Here is an 18,537-nt window from a genome sequence, read left to right on the forward strand (position 1 = left end):
CCCCCTCACCAGCTGCACTGCACCAAACGCTCCACGACCAATCAGCTTGACTCTGTCAAAATCATCCAGCTTCACCTGTAGTTCCTTGAGGCGAGTCACGGCTTTTTCATCTAGAGAGATCACACCACGCATATTATTACATGAATACAGTTTATCATTTAATTATTAACAAACACATTTACATTATACAAGGCTCAAAAAATTAATCAGGGCACAAAAATTCTCCAGTTATTTTATGCACATATTAATGGAACTATAAAAAAATAAATAATAAATAAATAAATAAATATATATATATATATATATATATATATATATATGTATGTATGTATATATACACACACACACACATGCACCATGTGTATACTGTTTTGTATACTGTGTAAAATGTGTATACTGCCACCATGTGACTTGACTGTTTTTAATAGGTATTGCCAATATACTACAATAATGGTGCACTTGCTTAATTTCTTTTTTTTTACATGATATTTACTCATTTTACACAATATATACTCAAAGTAACTAAATGTTTAACTGCAAAGTGTCTATTATCTGTTGACAAGGCTGACAGTAGGGTTTGGATGTGTATTGATGTATCCATATATTGTTATGAAAATTTAGCGATATACAGTATGATCTATTATCATTTTATAGTTATTATCATCAAGTTACTGACATGAAGTTCTATAATTATGGACAATATGAAGTCATAAGGCTTAATTCAGCAAAAGCCATACACATACAATAAATCTAATAATCTATGAACTTCCAAAAAGACTTACATCTGTTTAAGAAGGAATCTATGTTTTTGTTCTTTCTCAGTGCGGGATGATTCAGATCAAGGGCCAGAGCAGTTACTGAATCCTGCAGAAGACAAGAGCAAAGCATTAAAAAAAAATAAACACTTAAGATATAAGTTCTTATAATTTCAAATACAAAGAGATTTCTACAGTTGGCTTTCCTCTTCATTCACACAGCCAAAAATGTCTTCAAAGTGAGTTCATCACTCTCCTTTAATCCCAGAACTAAGCTCATTCTGACAGTCCTGTTGAGACATTTAACTTATATAAACTTATAATAAGGATATAAACCTAAAGTGGAGATTTAGGAGTGGGATTAGGCCTGTATAGTTACAGTCAGCATTAAGTAACTGTATTTATAAATGACTTTAGGAAATGAATGATATGAATGACACTGGATGATCCTGGAAACTACATCACATACCCCTCCAAATACACACAGTGACACTGCAGAGCTAAAAATACATAGAAGACACACACATAGAACACACTTACCCCCACCCAACATTCCCAGCCCAAACACTTCCATTTGGCTGAGCCAACATCATAAACTAGTTGGCCCAATATAAAAAATGTTAATAACGGTGTTTTGCTGCAGCTGGAACAAAAAAAGGAGCTAATCCAGGGCTCAAACATTAGGATAGCTGAATAGCACAGTGCTATTGTGAGTTTCAGCCCAGTTGATAAAAACTGTCACTTGCCTTTATCAGGCCAATGCTGCGATATCACTACATCTTGCATTCATTGATCATGTAGCCTACATACAGTTCAAGTCTGGAGTCAGTAAAAATTATTTTAATAAATTAATATTTTTATTTAGCTAGGACACATTAAATTGATCAAAATTGACAGTAAAGACACCTATAATATTACAAAAGATTTCTATTTAAAATAAATGCTGTGCTTTTGAACTTTCTATTTATCACAGAATCCTGAAAACAAATCATGGTTTCCACAAAAATATTAAGCCGCAGAACTGTTTTCAACATTCGTAATAATAATAAATGTTTCTTGAGCAGCAAATCAGCATATTAGAATGATTTCTGAAGGATCATGTGACATTTTAAAATATATTCAAATAGAAAAGTTATTTTAAATTGTAATAATATTTTAAAATAATACAATGTTTCCTGTATTTTTAATGAAATAAATGCAGCTTTGGTGAACAGACTTATTTCAAAACCTTTTAAAAAATCTGTTATATACCTTCAAAATGTAGGTTTAAGTTTGCAAGGTGTGTTACATGAATTCTACTTCCGTAACACAAATCGGCACTCACATACAAACCAAAACGCACACAAGCACAATCAACAATGACAGAATCCTGTTTTCCTTGCACCAGGAGTCAGTCCACAATACAGTGTTTAAAGACGAAAACACACACTCAAAGGAAGCTGGAGCCCGCTATCTCTCTCCTCAATTGAAGGATGTGACCTCAGCTTCCTGTATGACATTTCCCCTGGTAGCAACACAGCAGGACACAATGAGTCTGCATCCAATATAAATGAAAGATCATTAGACATGAGACACATCATAAAGTGTCCAAACTTCAGTTGCATCATAAATATCTTGATGCACTAGATGATACAGCAGTTGTCTTGGACTTATACTGTGGATGCAGCATTAGCCAAAAAAGTATTCAGGTACTAATGACATTGTAGAAATGCAGTAGTGGCAGTCAGTATTCACGATTAATTTATTTGGTGAGATTAAGTGTACAATAATAGCGGGCTTATTAAGACAAAATGAGAAGTATTCAGCTGGTCATGTGATCTCAAAATGGCCACTCCCCAAGGCAACCCACTCCATGTAAAATAAAACGGCTTTAATTATGATACTGATAGGAATTTTCCAAAAAATACTACTCACTGCTTTAGGTGTAATGAGTGAGGAAAAATTCCTGTGCGCAAGGAACAGCTACTATAAAGGACAGTATGAACTGTCACCATTGTGCCCTTGAGCAAGCCACTTAAGTCCAGACTACTTCCTTGTAATAAGTCTACAGTAAGATGCTTCGGATAAAAGCGTATGCGAAATGACTAATTAATACCATAGGCAGACAGTTGAAGCCTATTTTGATAGTCCTAAACAGTAAAGAAGCATCCAGAGAAAGCAGGGTGTGCCAACTCTCAGTCTTGCTCAAAAATTTAGTACTTGTCTGGAATGAGGGTTTTCTTCTGCTGAGGAGAATGCTGGCCGGGTAATAAGAGATTTCACTCTTTGATTGGAAGTGACAATAGGAGCATACATTTCACCCTGTAAAGCTTGCTTGACAAGTCCTTGCATTTCACTCTAACCCAGTCATTGAATAAACGTATGGTATCTTCACACTTTGTAAAGCTACTTCCTGCCTTCTCATGAAATGGGCATATCATGTAAAATAAGTGAAGCCTGGTGCTTTAGGCCTGGACAATATAGCTCTGTATTTGGGAAAAATACTACCATCAAAAGACAGCAACATTACTGTGGAGGAGGGTGTGTTGATAACACACTGATCAGAGATAAGACAGAAGAAAATTATCACAATCCTCTGGGACAAACGTCCACTCATTCGTTTACACCCTCAACATATAATGCAGTTTTGTTTTGTTTTGTGTTGTATAACCTATATGTGTAGGAAGAGCTTTCTGTTATCTTCATTATCTCATTGGGTGGTCTTACTCTTAATATAATAACATATATTACATTAACATTACAACATAAACACAAAATATAACCAACCTTTCATAAATATTCTCCGCAATAGCCAATGTGGCCTATATATGTAATTTGGATCATTAAAAAATAAACAACTTACATGCTCCACATCTTTTCAAAAACTTCCTGTGCATGTAATCATCATATTTTGAATAAACATGTTTTTCCCTGCGATTGCTACTGGAGATGCAAGCTCTTGCTATTACTGTGCATTTTAGTCATTTGTAAAAAGCAATTTAATCAACTCATTCATGTTGACAAAATAAATGTCATGAGGCAAATTTCGGCCATGATGTGTCTTATATTGTTTGTACAATTTTAGAAAAAAAGCTAAGTTTCCTTCTTGCTGCAATTTTTTTATCTACTTTATTATCCATAATTAATTTTTGTTTTGGGCAGATATTAATGAATACTGAGTTCATGATCCAAACTTCTGGCTAATAAAGCCATCAGTCTTTATATATATATATATATATATATATATATATATATATAAACAACATTTCAGTTATAGAAATCAAAATCAGAATATGGCCAAATTCTGATTAATATCATAATTTGTAAACAAACACTTCCATACATATAAGAATATAACAAAACCTCCCAGAGATGTATTTTAGTTACAAGGTCTACAAGACAACAAACACATTTCCTTTTGTATAGCATCTCATTATCCCATAGCCTTACCAGCAAACTCCCCAAATTCAGCGGTGATCGTTGGTCCTTGATGATTGACTCCAGTATTCTCACCCGGTTTTCTAGTCTCTTTCCTGCACCGGTCGACATTGCGGCAGCTCGGTGTTGTGAAGGTCCCAGTAAACATCAGATTGAGAGCCGCGATTGTGAGACTTCAAATGTCCGAAACAAACTTGTCTCTACCTGTCGTAAGTCAACGCGACGCCTCTCAAAGCTCGCCGGTTCTGGATGAATGAATTCTTTAGCCGATTTTACACACTGCATAAATGTACGAAACTCAGTGGTTTTGTGTCTTGACCTGTGTAAATAACAGCGGCTTTCCGCGTGCTAATCAGTGTAAAATCAGACTGACTCGCGCGCGTCCAGGAAGCCGAGTGTCTCTCCCGCTCCGGTTCAAACATTACGGGGGGGGGACCTTCCGTGTTCGGTCTGTGGTGAAAATCACGCTCTTGATCTTCCTGACTGTTATTTTTGAGTAAATGAAGCAGAGGTGACTATGAGTACATGTATGTGAAGATGAATGGAGTGTTGCGGCCGCTGGAATTCTTCGGATCTTATCTCAGCCATCGCTTTTACCAGCCAAACGTCACTCTCTAAATTCGACCCCGTATACTACACTAGATATATTTAGACGATTACATACATGTATTTATGATGGCACGAATAAGCTTATTATAGACGACTTCTTTCATGTGCGTTTCGTAAATGTACTGTGGTGTAAGACAGCACTGAAATTCAGTGTAGGCTACTGACGATAAAAATGATGGCATAAACATCTCTGCTGTAAACACGGTGACCATTCATAGTAGGCAATCTGAATATTTTAATGTAAATATTTTAAAGCCATTCTCCGTGTTAACGATTATATTAAGGTCAGTAATATTTGCCCTAATTCGTTTTTAGAGGCATTTTCAATATAAAAATTGCGTGTCATGTCATCCAATAAATAGCCTAACTCAAATACTAATAGTCAATTATTTCTCAATCTGAACAATCATGGCTGTTGAAATCAAATCAACATAAAAGTTACTAATATGTACCATTTAGGGGGAATAAGATAAGATGTAGGCTACCTTTTATATAGCTTTTGTATTGTACCACCCCAGTGACATCTTTACTCTCTCTCTCTCTCTCTCTCTCTCTCTCTATATATATATAGTACATTTTTCTAAAGATCTTCAAAATGGCAATTTTTACTCTGTGTATGACACCAATAATAAAACCCATGTAGGGCCCTCATTTGTTGGCAAATATTTCATTAACTTATTACTACTTGACGCTCTCTATATGAGGACTGGACACAGACATTAAGTGGTGTTGTGTCAATGGAAACAGCTGACACGGATTGTAATTTATGAGACAGTCTGACTCTGCAGATCATAGACTAGACACATGACCTCTCTTATCAGCCAACAGCTTTTGATTATAGCCTACTGATAAAGAAAAAAAATTGCACAGATTGAAGACACTATTCTGAGGGATAGAAATGTAACCTTTTGTCATGCATGTAACCTAAATACGCTGTAAATCATAGCCTATATATAGTAACCTAAATATGTGGCAAAATATGTTTTGTTCAAAAAAAAAAAAAGATAATATTCGTCAGACAACGCCCACTTCTTGCACACAGTCTTAATGTTAGGAATGAGGAAGCAGTTTGTTGCATGCCTCAGAAAAGTGTCCCCAGGGTTTAGCATGCTTAATTACTTTCTATGGACTAGACTAGAGAGAACTGCCATAATCCAGCATTAACTGACCATAAAAAGCTAAAACAGCTAAATTAATTTTCTACTGCTCCTATAATGATCTGTATAAGTAGGTGTTTTATTTATTTACTTAATAGTTTGTGGCATATTGAGACATATCCCACTCAAATAATGGTGAAAAAAACTCTTACTTTGTGTCCCTATGTGGTTTAGAGTTTAATTCCTGCGCGTGTGTACTTTTAACAACCCTTTAAACAAACGTATGGCCAGTCAGATGTGAACGCTAAACACTGACCTCTGGTGGTCATATTGAATGGGTTCATTTTTAAGCAGATATGAAAACGCATCTGGCAAATTTATTTTTAAAAATAATAATAATATTATTCAGTAGGATCATATAATTCTGGGACGCATTTTATAGCTTATGGTATGGTAGCCCCCGTAAAGTAAATTTAAAAGCTCGTCAAATCTCGTTTCTGTCCATCCTGTCAGTTCTGTTGTGGGCTGGTTGCTATGACACCGTTCAACAAATGAAGTGCGGATAGAGATGCGCCAACTTGGTAATTCTACAAAACAAGCTCCATGGCATGACAGAATAATAATTTATTATTTTGCTTTGCATTTTTCAAAAATAATTAAGTTGGAAACTTTGAAGATATTCTGGGACACGTTTAAGATGGTATTTCTTCATTTTTGTAGGTAATGTGACAACCAGTGAGGGAGAGTCTGGTGAAACTTATACAGGTGGACTTTACACTCCCTCAGTTTCATTGATAACAATGTATGTTCTGTGCTTTAATATATTGTTAACTGGTATTGTTCACTTTATTTTTAGATACACACCCAGTTGGTGAAATAAGTGGAAAAATGTATGAAGTTAAATAGTAATCCAGTGGTTATACAGAGTGTTAAATACTATAAATTATAAATACTATACATAAATACTATTGAATGCACCTTGCTACAATTTTTGTTATTGATAACTATAAAAGTATTAAAAATAGTTTTCATCCTATGAAATAAAGCTAAAATACAATAAAATATAAACATCAGATTAAAAACGTAAACTTAAACTCTAAACCTCTGAATTAATAAAACTGAAATTAAAGCTAAATAGAAATATTTAAAACAATAAAAACTTATAAAAGCACATTACAAAATTACTAAAAATTAAACAAATTAAAACTGAAACTGACATATAAAAATAAAAGCCAATTCAAAATATTATAAATACTATAATAGCATATAAATAATAATAAAACAGCATTCAATTGATAATGTGTCCTTTTTACAGCAATAGAGGTGACAGAAGATCACCCAGATGTTCAAGCTTTTGTGGAGGAAGCTAAGCTATGAAGAAAGCAGCAGAGTCTCCAACCACAGCTCCACGGGAGCTTTTTTTGGAGGCCCTGGAGAAGCACATAAGAGAGGTAGACCGCTGAGCTTCCTCCTTTAGCTCTCATACTTACGTAACATTATTTGTGTTTAAGAGTGCCTGTGGGTTGTTAAATTGAGGTTGAAGATGTGGATGCTGAACATAAAAGTGGATGGATACTGGATAACATTCCCAGCAGCAGATCACAGCTGATCACCATTGAGGAACTGCATCATGCTGTAACACCAGAAGTCCTATTCTGTCTGAAAGACAATGATGGAGAGGGTGAGAAAAACACATCTATTTTCATGTATACATGCATATATAAAAACATTTTTTTCTTAGTCTTCATTTTGACATCAAATAATAATCTATAGTTTTTTAGGTCATGATGTCCACTTAGTTGTGATGGTCACTTAATGCTATTTATTGAAGGAAGGACTATACTAACCATGGATGTATGAACGGAATAAAGAAGAGGTGGATAGAGCTGTGCTGGCTCGCCTACAAAAAAAAAGAAAACTGCAGAATACACAAGACATCAGTGAGAGACTGTGAGTGTGGCTAATAGAAGGGCATGGATTCAGAAAATATACAGTGATGTATAAAAATTTGAAATCACTGGAGAAAATGCTTATATTTTGCATTCTTTTCCAATTTAATAACTTTGCAATTAAAAATATGTAGAAACATTCAAAATGTTAAAAACATCAAAATTCTAGAACTACTTCCAGGTTTAAATGAGATATTATTTTGGATCAAGTTGCATCTAAAATGCATCTCAAAAACCTGTGGAGAAAAACCAGGTTTAAGATACAATTAACAATTTCATGATGGTAGTGTAAGAAAGTGGTGGTTTACATATTTTTAAATGGTGGTAAGGTTCGGTTTTCAGCATATTTTCAGCAGTTTTCATGCTTTTTTGTAGGAAACACACTGAGGACTCAAAGAAAGGTTCACAGTCTACTGACACCAAGTCCAAATTAGAGACACTGCTTGAGGAGTCAGGTAGTACTCTTTAACATCTCCCAACAACAGATAATCTGCATGTAAACTGACAGTGATGACATTTCTGGAAGTCATCAGTCTGCACATACCCTACCATAATAATGTAATGTTACAAAACTTATTTTATTTCAAATCAATTTTGTTCCATTGAACTGAAAACTGGAGTAATGGCTGCTGAAAATTTAGCTTTTTTCTCATTTAAGACAAATGTTAAAAGTTAAAGTATGTTTTGATAGGTAATTTATATGTATTTGCCGAGAGTTTTGGCAAGTCTGATGAAGAAGACAAAACTAAACAATGAAGGCTTGTAGTCTTATTATGTAATATATAAGGTCTTATATAGACAGGTGTGTGGCTTTCCTAATCAAGTCCAATCAGTATAATCAAACACAGCTGGACTCAAATGAAGGTGTAGAACCATCTCAAGGATGATCAGAAGAAATGGACAGCACCTGAGTTAAATATATGAGTGTCACAGCAAAGGGTCTGAATACTTAGGACCATGTGATATTTCAGTTTTTCTTTTTTAATAAATCTGCAAAAATATCAACAATTCTGTGTTTTTCTGTCAATATGGGGTGCTGTGTGTACATTAATGAGGAAAAAAAATTAACTTAAATGATTTTAGCAAATGGCTGCAATATAACAAAGAGTGAAAAATTGAAGGGGGTCTGAATACTTTCCGTACCCACTGTATATCTGTTTATTTTTCCTTCTGCACTCTATTTACCTTTACTTGAGTGTCAGTTATAATTTTACGACTTCATGAAGGTGTTTATTTGTGCACATCTAAATACAGGTGCATCTCAATAAATTAGAATGTCATGGAAAAGTTCATTTATTTCACTAATTCAACTCAAATTGTGAAACTCGTGTATTAAATAAATTCAATGCACACAGACTGAAGTAGTTTAAGTCTTTGGAGATCAGCAGTCTTCCCCATGATTGTGTAGCCTAGTGAACCAAACTGAGAGACCATTTTGAAGGCTCAGGAAACCTTTGCAGGTGTTTTGAGTTGATTAGCTGATTGGCATGTCACCATATTCTAATTTGTTGAGATAGTGAATTGGTGGGTTTTTGTTAAATGTGAGCCAAAATCATCACAATTAAAAGAACCAAAGACTTAAACTACTTCAGTCTGTGTGCATTGAATTTATTTAATACACGAGTTTCACAATTTGAGTTGAATTACTGAAATAAATGAACTTTTCCACGACATTCTAATTTATTGAGATGCACCTGTATATCTGGGCGTGCAGAGGTGGTGCTGCCAACGGTGTGGGAAAACGGTTATCCTGATGGTCCAGAGATGGATGCCTTTAGTGTGCAGCGGAAGCAATTTTTGGCAGATTGGGAAAACATGGAGCTCACAATCACCTGCAACTACGCTATACTGGACATCTCCAATAAAACCCCTCAGGACATCCTCCAAGAGATGATTTACCACATGTGTAGTGGACTGTCTTGACTGTTTCAGGCTCTTTCATTCACTCTAAATTAGCAGCCACTCCCTCTCACTCACTATATCCTTACTTTCTCTTGTTTCTCTCTCTAAATGTATTTCTCTTTTAGAGCCATTTAAGTACACAGCTATGAGGATATCCAGTGCAGACCTGGAGGAGGAGGAAGAGGCAATACATGCGCTGACACAGTGCTGAAGGAGAGGGGTACACTACAACCGTGTCTGGACTAATATGATCAAGCCTCCACAGGGACCTTTCAATGCCACCTTCCCTGTAATCCTACACCAATTCATCTACTTTTTCGCATTAAAGGAGACGCGCAACACCTTCATTCTCAACCCAATCAAATATCTCTGTCAACTAAAGCCCAACCCTTCCCATCAAACTGGCTATCATTGGCCCACCCAAAGCAGGCAAAACCACAGGTGAGATTTCTGGAAATAAAATACAAGTCATTATATGGATCTTTGACACTCATAAAAATATATAGTACCTAAAAGGCAAGTGTTAGAGATGCTGAAAAAGTAGCCAATGGCCTCTAAATCGTGTGTGTCCACTCAGTGGCCCGGGTTTTTGCACGCGAGTATGGCCTCGCTCGTCTCTCAATTGGGGATGCAATACGTATGGTGCTCAACAACCAGGCCAAAACTGAGTTGGCTAATCAGGTGCAGAAGCAGTTGAACCAGGGCCTGACCGTACCTGATGAACTGGCCATCCAGTGCCTGGAAGTGGCAGTAATGAGCCTGGTCTGCAGCACACGTGTGTGAGGACCACAGCTAAATCCCAATCAATGAAATGTACTTCTGCAAGGAAAATAACCTAAAAGACAGATGACTGTGAGTCTGTGTGTGTGGTGTCATTGTACATGTGTGATCCTCAGGTTTGTGTTGGATGGCTTCCTTTATCAAGCATCAGGCTGAATTACTGGAATCCTGCAGCATTATTCCTGTGCTAGTGATTGAACTGCAACTGGACATGACAGAAGTGCTGAGGAGAGGCCTGAGAGACAGGGAAAAAAACAACAGGGCAGACCAGCACATTTATTTATTTCAGTAATTAAAGTAAAGTATTAAAAGTATTTCAGTAATTCAGCTCAAACATTTCTAATTTTCGTTTACATTTTTTTAATCTAATATTTATATTTATTTTTAATTAATGAAGATGATTTGTAGTACTTTTTGTTAACAATAACAACACTGACCTAAACAATTTAATGTCACTGCTAAAAACTTTTTTGTTTTAAAAAAAAAAGTTTTGTTTGTTTTTTTTTTGACGTGGACAGTGTTACAAATTTTGTGGTATTGTGGTCTGGCATACTATGTATATTAAATGCAAATGTTCAAAATTGGTAAGATCATGGCAGCTCTCTCCAACAGGCCTAACCCAATGCATGACAGCCTCCAGGTCCTAAACATTTGCAACTCTTGCTTCAGGCGGGAAGTTGAAGCTCTCATGCTACACTTTCATCAGCAGTATCACAACTGGACTCCCAGTGATGCTCACAAGAGCAAGTTGTGGGTGTGGGAGTGAGTTTTAGATGAGGTTCGCATTAGCATGAGGCACATTCATGCTTACCTGGAAAGGATTCAAAAAGGTGAGAGCATGCAAATGACGCACAGTCGTCAAACAAGAAGCACTAGCAATATACATTATTATATGACAGCATTCTGTCATTCTCACAGGCCAGGCAGCCTATATAAATAGACTGTACATTACCCCACAAGAGCTGCAGTCCCGGCTGGGCGATTTTGGGCAGTACTGTACTGTAGTTAGCCTAGCTCTTCATCGCCATCTGAAGTGAAGTGAAGTGAAGTGACATGTGGCCAAGTATGGTGACCCATACTAGGAATTAGTGCTCTGCATTTATCCCATCCAAAGTGCACACACACAGCAGTGAACACACACACACCATGAACACACACCCGGAGCAGTGGGCAGCCATTTATGCTGCGGCGCCCGGGGAGCAGTTGGGGGTTCGGTGCCTTGCTCAAGGGCACCTCAGTCGTGGTATTGAAGGTGGGAGAGAGCGCTGTACATTCACTCTGTACATTCACTCCCCCCACCTACAATCCCTGCCGGTACGAGACTCGAACCCGCAACCTTTGGGTTACAAGTCCGACTCTCTAACCATTAGGCCACGACTTCCCCATCTGGTGGGCTAGTCACATAATAATACCTCACTGGAATTGGCTGCAGAGTTCAGGGGCCACTTCTACAAAATGGCCAGCGGGGAGTTTCTAGAGGTAAAGGATCAGATGGTCCAGCAACATGCTCATCTGCACACTGTAATATTAGTTTAACTCACTCACATCTCTCTTTATGTGTTTAATAAGAGATTTCTAGTTTGTGGTTCCAGGTTGCCCCTACCCATTACCTCCTCCACTCCTGCCTCATAAGCTCAATGCAGGCCAGGTGCAGAGTAGGTTCCCTCAACAGGTGGAGATGAAGGGTTTCTGCCCTGTCACTTATCTGGATGGTCAACAGAGGTACAGCAAAGACACTCTACAACACTTACGGGAAGAAATTTTACAGTTTTACTGTAGTCTTACTCTCTGTAATCATTATTAAGCTACATTTTTCAACTGCAGTCCAAGTAAAAACACATTCCTGCCACATTATTCTCTTCATCTGTAGGTACGAGGCCTTGGTGCGTGGAAACACAGAGTATGCTGTTGAGTACCGAAGTAGGATCTATATCTTTTGAGAGTGAAATGTAACAAGAAAAATTTCTCCAGTGAGTAGTCATTTTTGTCGAGGGGATTCCTGTTTGGCTCATGCAATTACTTTGCCATTACAGGAATAAAAGACATTTTAAAATACATTAAAATAGAAAACAAAGATAATTCAACAGAACTGTTCTTAGGTCACCTGAGACTTACTGGGACCAGAAACTTCCACATAAACTACCTCCGTTGGAAGATCTGGTCTTACTAACCTCTAGTAGTAAAGTAGTAAAAATATGTTTAAAGCACAAAATATGTTTGAAACAGTAGAGGTTTTTGTGGCAATTTATTTTCTATATTAACCACAGTTGAGTTTATTATTATTATCGTACATGTATTTTTTTTTTTTTTTTTTTGTAGGGTGTGGCAGTACCCATAATCAAAGCCACGAGTGCTGTTGGTCAACTCAAGCCAAAGTTCCCCTTTCTCAGTGTGAAAAGATCTGCTATATTGTACTTGGCCTTTCATCTGAAAGGTGGCCTTAAATGTCTTATTTTAGCTTTTAGAATAGCTGAAATGAGAATGGTATGGAAAACTAGCCTGCATAATATCTTTTCATAGTTTGTAAAAGAAATGCATTTATTCAATGTAGGATATTTTCAAATAAAGTCAAAGTAAACACTTGAAATCACTTTCTACCTTTCCACCTCCACAGCATTCAACAGCAGGAACCCAGACTATATTCGTCAGAAGTACAAAAAGAAACTTCAAAAGTTTGAGGAAAGCTGTGTGTTCATCTCATACCCGAGTAGCACCATGAAGACTTACAGATCCCCTCACAACCTGCCCCCTGATTTTGCACAGAAGTTGGACAAGTTTCTGGCCCTGGAGAAGTCCACCAAAACAGCCTCTGGTCTGATACAGCTTGGGGGAAGTTAGAACATAACTTCAAATAATAAAAACCTTAAGTCAGATTCAGCACTTCACAATATTTGATCATTGTTGGTTGATGTTACATTAGTAAACTTCACAATAAAAATTCACAGTATACATTTTGAGAGGACTTTGTAAATGTGTTCTGTTCAGTGGACAATTAAAGATATGAATAAATAAGTTATGTGATTTTTTTTATATTTTCATGTCGATATAAAGTTGTTGCATATTGTTAAAACTAATCGTGGTAGTGGTATCTTTGTAGGACTGTTGACGCTATAGAACAGTGGCACGCGAAAGCGAATGTCTGGCGAATATCGAACCTAAAACTAACTTTACCCCGCTAATAAAGCCTTGTTCACAAAAGCTATAACGTCTGCACTTATAGGGATTGAAAACTAAATTCCCGGAGTCATTTGATGATCCAACGATTCATCCGGTACTGGAATGTGATTGGCATGATTATTTATCTAACAAAAATAAGGTAAGGCACTTGATAATTATATACTGCTCACTTGTTTTCAATATGTCTGCGTTTTAGTAATAAATCTAACACGTATGTTAACTTGTCAAGGAGCTGAAAGGGGAGGTTTGGCAGTACAGTGGCTGTCTAATGTCCTTCGCAAACGGTCAGTTGCTCGGTGATGAGAGGAAACTGTCCAGCTGGGCAGAGAAAGAGTGGAAACTTTAAGAAATGAATAAACGATGGATAGAAAGAAAAATGACAGACATACATATATATACAAATAGATAGATGCTGCCATGAGTAAACAGTTCGTCATCGTTGTGCGCCATTCACCTCGGTTACCATGACAACGTGACGCTTTACCTTTACGCAACATGACATCCACTGTACATTTAGAGATCGTCGGACTGTTAAACAAACATAATTTTCAAATAGCCAAAAGCATTGCGGAGGTAAAGTTCTTTGAGGCTGAACAGTTGTATGTAGAATTTGAACATTGCTCATTGTGCTAAAATAAGCTGAATTAACACAGCGGGGTAAAGTTAGTTTTAGGTTCGATATTCGCCAGACATTCGCCTAGGCTGCTTTAGGGACCGTCTGCAAATTTACCTCTCAGTACAAAACGAAGTCCAGTAATTAATACAATTTATGTTTACAACGCCATAGTAAATGTCTTGTGGGCAAACTGACCGAACATATTTAACCAATATGTCGCCATAGACAATATCTCCCTTACTGTATGTACAGTACACAACTATTTTTCTTTCCATCGACCACAGGCGCTTTACAAAGCCCTGGCTGAGGAGTATTACACCAGCAACCTGCGAAGCACAGGGGTAAATAAACACAACAAACGAAAGAGCGAAACATAACTGTTAATCCAGTGAATTAATAAACGTACTTCATATTTATGCGACTACAACGATCTATAATTTTACATAATAGCTACTACAAGGTGTGCAACCTCTGCTCTCTCTTTCCCACAGCATACTTTTGTTTATATGGATATTGAAAGCGGAGGAGAGGCATTTGGCAGACTGCTGTTTGAGGTAAATAGATCTTCTGCCTTTTGATTATGTGAATTGATTGATAATTTGATTGTGGAATTGTGTTTCCACGTCATTCGTCTCCACTCTCAAAGTGTTTTAAATGTAACCTGTCAGCTCTTCTCAGATGTGTGTCCTAAGACGTGTAAGAACTTTAAGACCCTGTGCTCTGGAGAGGCAGGTTTGTCCAAGAGTAACCTTGAGTTGAGCTATAAGGGCTCAATTTTCCACAGAGTTTTGCCAAATGGCTGGCTGCAGGGTAGAGGTAGGCTAAGAAGCTGTATCACACGCATACACACACACAAAATATCAATTGTGTGAATGTGTATAATTCATTGTTTAGCCTATATGGTTTCGATTATAGATATTTCACCTGAAAGGAAAGGCATTGGGGGAGAGTCTATCTATGGCCCAACATTTGAGGGTACAGAGTTTGTGCCACATAAATGTGTTCATAACAATCATATTTTGGTACTTAAAGGCACAATATGTACGTTTTCGTCGCTAGAGGGCGCATATTCAAAACAAACAAGAAACATGGAATCATGAGAGTTGTCGTCTTCATCCCCACAGCCGATGCAATCTGACGGGACTCGGGCAGAAATCATGTTAATTGATGAGCTAATGTATTAAAGACTTATTAAGGTCACTGTAGTATGAAGCAGGGTGGGGCTAAAAGTCGTGGAAGCGAAACGAGGCCACTGGAGTGATTGCTAATGAAGGACAAGCGCGATACACAGCTCGATAGCAGCAGAGCTATTATTATGCCACAGTCGACCGCTTCTGCTTCTTCCGGTCATGCGTATATGGACTAAAACAGCGCTGTTTGATACTAGATACATTTGAGTGTATTGAAAGTTCCGTTTTAATGCTACTCTGTGCGTTCGTCACCTGTCTAATAAAATGCATAACATATTAAAGTGTCTTTGGGGTTTCCATCAAAATAAAACCGGAAAAATCGAGGGGTTATGACGTCATTGGCAGGCGATGCAATGACACTATGGACACGGTCCGTGTCACTAGTTAAAATTGCTTATTTCTCTGGATTTAAACATTCTTCAAAACATTTGGGATAATATAAGTACACAAGTCAGCAAAATATATAACACTGTTCTAGTGGTTTTGGGATATTTTAATCAAAAAATCGTACATATTGTGCCTTTAAAGTCAGCATGTCTTTTCTTTCGTGACATATATAGGAGTGAAACAGCTTCTCGAAAGAGAAAAAATGTAGGGCGGTACATAATTTTGCCCATTGGAAATTGATTGGATCATTGTCACAAGATTGCGAGGACATGAAAAAAAAAAAAATGATGTGTATGGAATATGGATAAAACATTGCAATATCCATTCAAATTAAGAACTGTTAATTTAGATTTCATGGTGGCTTTAAAATGTGTGATAGACACATTGATTCACACATATAAAAAGCACTAGGCGGTTCTCTCTTCCAGATGAGAATTTTGTTGTATCCCACAACAAGCGTGGCATCTTGGGAATGGTTAATCAAGGTGCTCATAGCAACAGCTCTCAGTTCTACATCACACTACAGCCAACCTCCTGGATGGACCACAAATATGTGGCTTTTGGGTAATGACTCCAATAGATTGCGTACTTTATATACAGAAGAAAGCCCAAGTTATGAGTGCTTGTCTTGATGGTTTTGCATTATTAATTCAGACGTTATCTAAAAGATAACCGCTTAAAGTTTTTGCTATTTAACACTCTTTCAAAATTGAATGTCTGTCACAACTCTCTCTCTCTCTCTCTCTCCCAGGCAACTTGTTGAAGGCACAGAGGTTCTGAAGAGACTAGAGGCAGTGCCCACCTACAACGAGAGGCCCAAACAGAACTGCAAAATAGCAGCATGTGGAGTATTTGAGCCCTGAGTAATCACATACCACCTGTAGATCAAGAAAGCAATACAAGAAGCATTTTAATATATGTAGAAATAGTTTTGTGCTTTCCTATGTAAAGTTTCAAAAATAAAGCCATGAAATATATACAGTGCCTATAAAATGTATTCATACCCCTTCATTTTTTTCACGTTTTGTTATGTTGCTGCCTTGTTAAACTACTTTAAATAACTTTTTTCCCACATCAATCTACACTCCATACACCATAATGACAAAGCAAAAATACAGGTTTGTAACAACTTTGCAAATTTATTAGAAATAAAAAACTGAAATGATTCCATTGAATAAGTATTCATACCCTTTTCTGGGACAGTTGAAATTTCGCTCAGGAGCATTCATATTGTTTGTAGATGTTACTACACTTCGAGTGGCGTTAACCTGTGGCAAATTCATTTAAATGGGTATGATTTGGAAAGGCACACACTTCTCAATAAAAGGTCTGACAGCTGAAAATGCGTATCAGAGCAAAAACCAAGCCCTGAGGTCAAAACAACTGCCTGTAGAGCTCAGAGACAGGTTTGTGTCAAGCCACACATCTGGGGAAGAGATCAGAAAAAAATTCTGCTTCATTTAAGGGTCATAGGAGCATGTAATCTCTGTTACCCTTAATGGAAGAAGTTTGAAACAACCAGGACTCTTCCTACTGCAACACTCCACCAATCCAGTCTTTATGCAAACTCAATCCTCTCCTCAGTGAAGACACATGCAAACACACTTGGAATTTGCAACAAAGCACCTAAAGAACTCTCAGATTGTGAGAAACAAGATTCTATGGTCTCCAATCAAATACTTCTGGAGAAACCTGAAAATGTCTGCCAGTCCCCATCCAAGCTGACAGAGCTTGAGAGGTGACGAGAATAATGGCAGATAATTGCCAAATGCAGATGTACAAAGCTTGTCGCATCATATCAAAAAATACTTGAGACTGTAAAAGTGCTTCAACTAAGTACTGTGTTAAGGGTATGAATACTTATGTAATGTACTTATTTCAGTTTTTGAATTTTAATAAATTTGCAAAGTTGTCACAAATCAGTTTTTTGCTTTGTCATTATGGTGTATGGAGTGTAGATTGATGTGTAAAAAAAAGTTATTTAAAGCAGTTTAACATAAGGTATGAATACTTTTTATAGGCACTGTAGTTTTGTATTTTTTGCCATATTATTTTTATTAGTTTTATAACAACAACAATCAAACAACCTGACACCCCACCCAAAAAAAAAAAAAAGCCAGACAAAAATGCCTAAATAAAATACATAAAATGAATATAAATCACGCAAGGACAGGGACAAAAATCACCACATAAATCATAGTATAACAGATAATTACTATAAATAGTATAATAATCTTTAAGTTCTACTATTATGTAAATGTTGGAGGAAGGGACCCTAGACCTTGGAAAAATTAAGAGACTTTGATTCGTTAAGCCAAATTTTTTCAAGGTTTACATTTTTTTATTTTAAATAAATTTATGCATTTAGCAGACGCTTTTATCCAAAGCGACTTACAGTGCATTTAGGCTATACATTTTTTACCAGTATGTGTGTTCCCTGGGAATTGAACCCATGATCTTTGCACTGCTAACGCAATGCTCTACTACTGAGCCACAGGAACACAAGTTTAAAACAGAGACCATCTCCACAAGCCATTTCTGAAAGCATGGGGGAGCAGTGGCTTTCCAATCCCTTAATATAATTCTCTTGGCCACAACCATGCCCAACATTAATGCCAACTGCAAATGATAAGGCAAAGAGGAAACTGTGTCAGAATA

At 37.0% G+C, this 18,537-nt stretch overlaps 2 protein-coding genes and 1 pseudogene across 2 annotated transcripts in view; 2 read left to right on the forward strand and 1 right to left on the reverse strand.

The window, feature by feature from the left end:
- Positions 1 to 4,749, reverse strand: part of LOC107696174 (rho-associated protein kinase 2-like) — a 30,365-nt gene extending 25,616 nt beyond the window's left edge. Inside the window, exons 1-3 of the mRNA XM_016496390.1 lie at positions 4,185 to 4,749; positions 783 to 864; positions 10 to 110 (exon numbers count right to left, since the gene is read on the reverse strand). Of these exons, the coding sequence (XP_016351876.1) occupies positions 10 to 110; positions 783 to 864; positions 4,185 to 4,283 (282 nt within the window). The 5' untranslated portion in view covers positions 4,284 to 4,749. The remainder of the gene's footprint in view (positions 1 to 9; positions 111 to 782; positions 865 to 4,184) is intronic.
- A 1,697-nt stretch (positions 4,750 to 6,446) lies between these two features.
- On the forward strand, positions 6,447 to 13,347 carry LOC107696083 (adenylate kinase 9-like; annotated as a pseudogene).
- Positions 13,348 to 13,479: 132 nt separating this feature from the next.
- On the forward strand, positions 13,480 to 16,766 carry LOC107696084 (peptidyl-prolyl cis-trans isomerase-like 6). The gene is made up of 9 exons (XM_016496256.1): positions 13,480 to 13,488; positions 13,730 to 13,825; positions 13,916 to 14,026; positions 14,566 to 14,643; positions 14,794 to 14,856; positions 14,971 to 15,118; positions 15,218 to 15,277; positions 16,308 to 16,443; positions 16,631 to 16,766. Exons 1-9 carry the CDS (start codon positions 13,480 to 13,482, stop codon positions 16,740 to 16,742), a joined length of 813 nt encoding a protein of 270 aa, XP_016351742.1. The 3' UTR covers positions 16,743 to 16,766.
- Positions 16,767 to 18,537: the final 1,771 nt, after the last annotated feature.

Source organism: Sinocyclocheilus anshuiensis, unplaced genomic scaffold (assembly GCF_001515605.1).
Source record: "Sinocyclocheilus anshuiensis isolate Anshui unplaced genomic scaffold, SAMN03320099.WGS_v1.1 scaffold306, whole genome shotgun sequence".
Lineage (NCBI taxonomy): Eukaryota > Metazoa > Chordata > Actinopteri > Cypriniformes > Cyprinidae > Sinocyclocheilus > Sinocyclocheilus anshuiensis.

Coding starts and splice junctions, on each gene's coding strand:
- LOC107696084 (XM_016496256.1), top strand. Junction 15,119..15,217: donor TGGCTGGCTGCAGGGTAGAG/GTAGGCTAAGAA, acceptor TTTCGATTATAG/ATATTTCACCTGAAAGGAAA. Junction 15,278..16,307: donor CTATGGCCCAACATTTGAGG/GTACAGAGTTTG, acceptor TCTCTCTTCCAG/ATGAGAATTTTGTTGTATCC.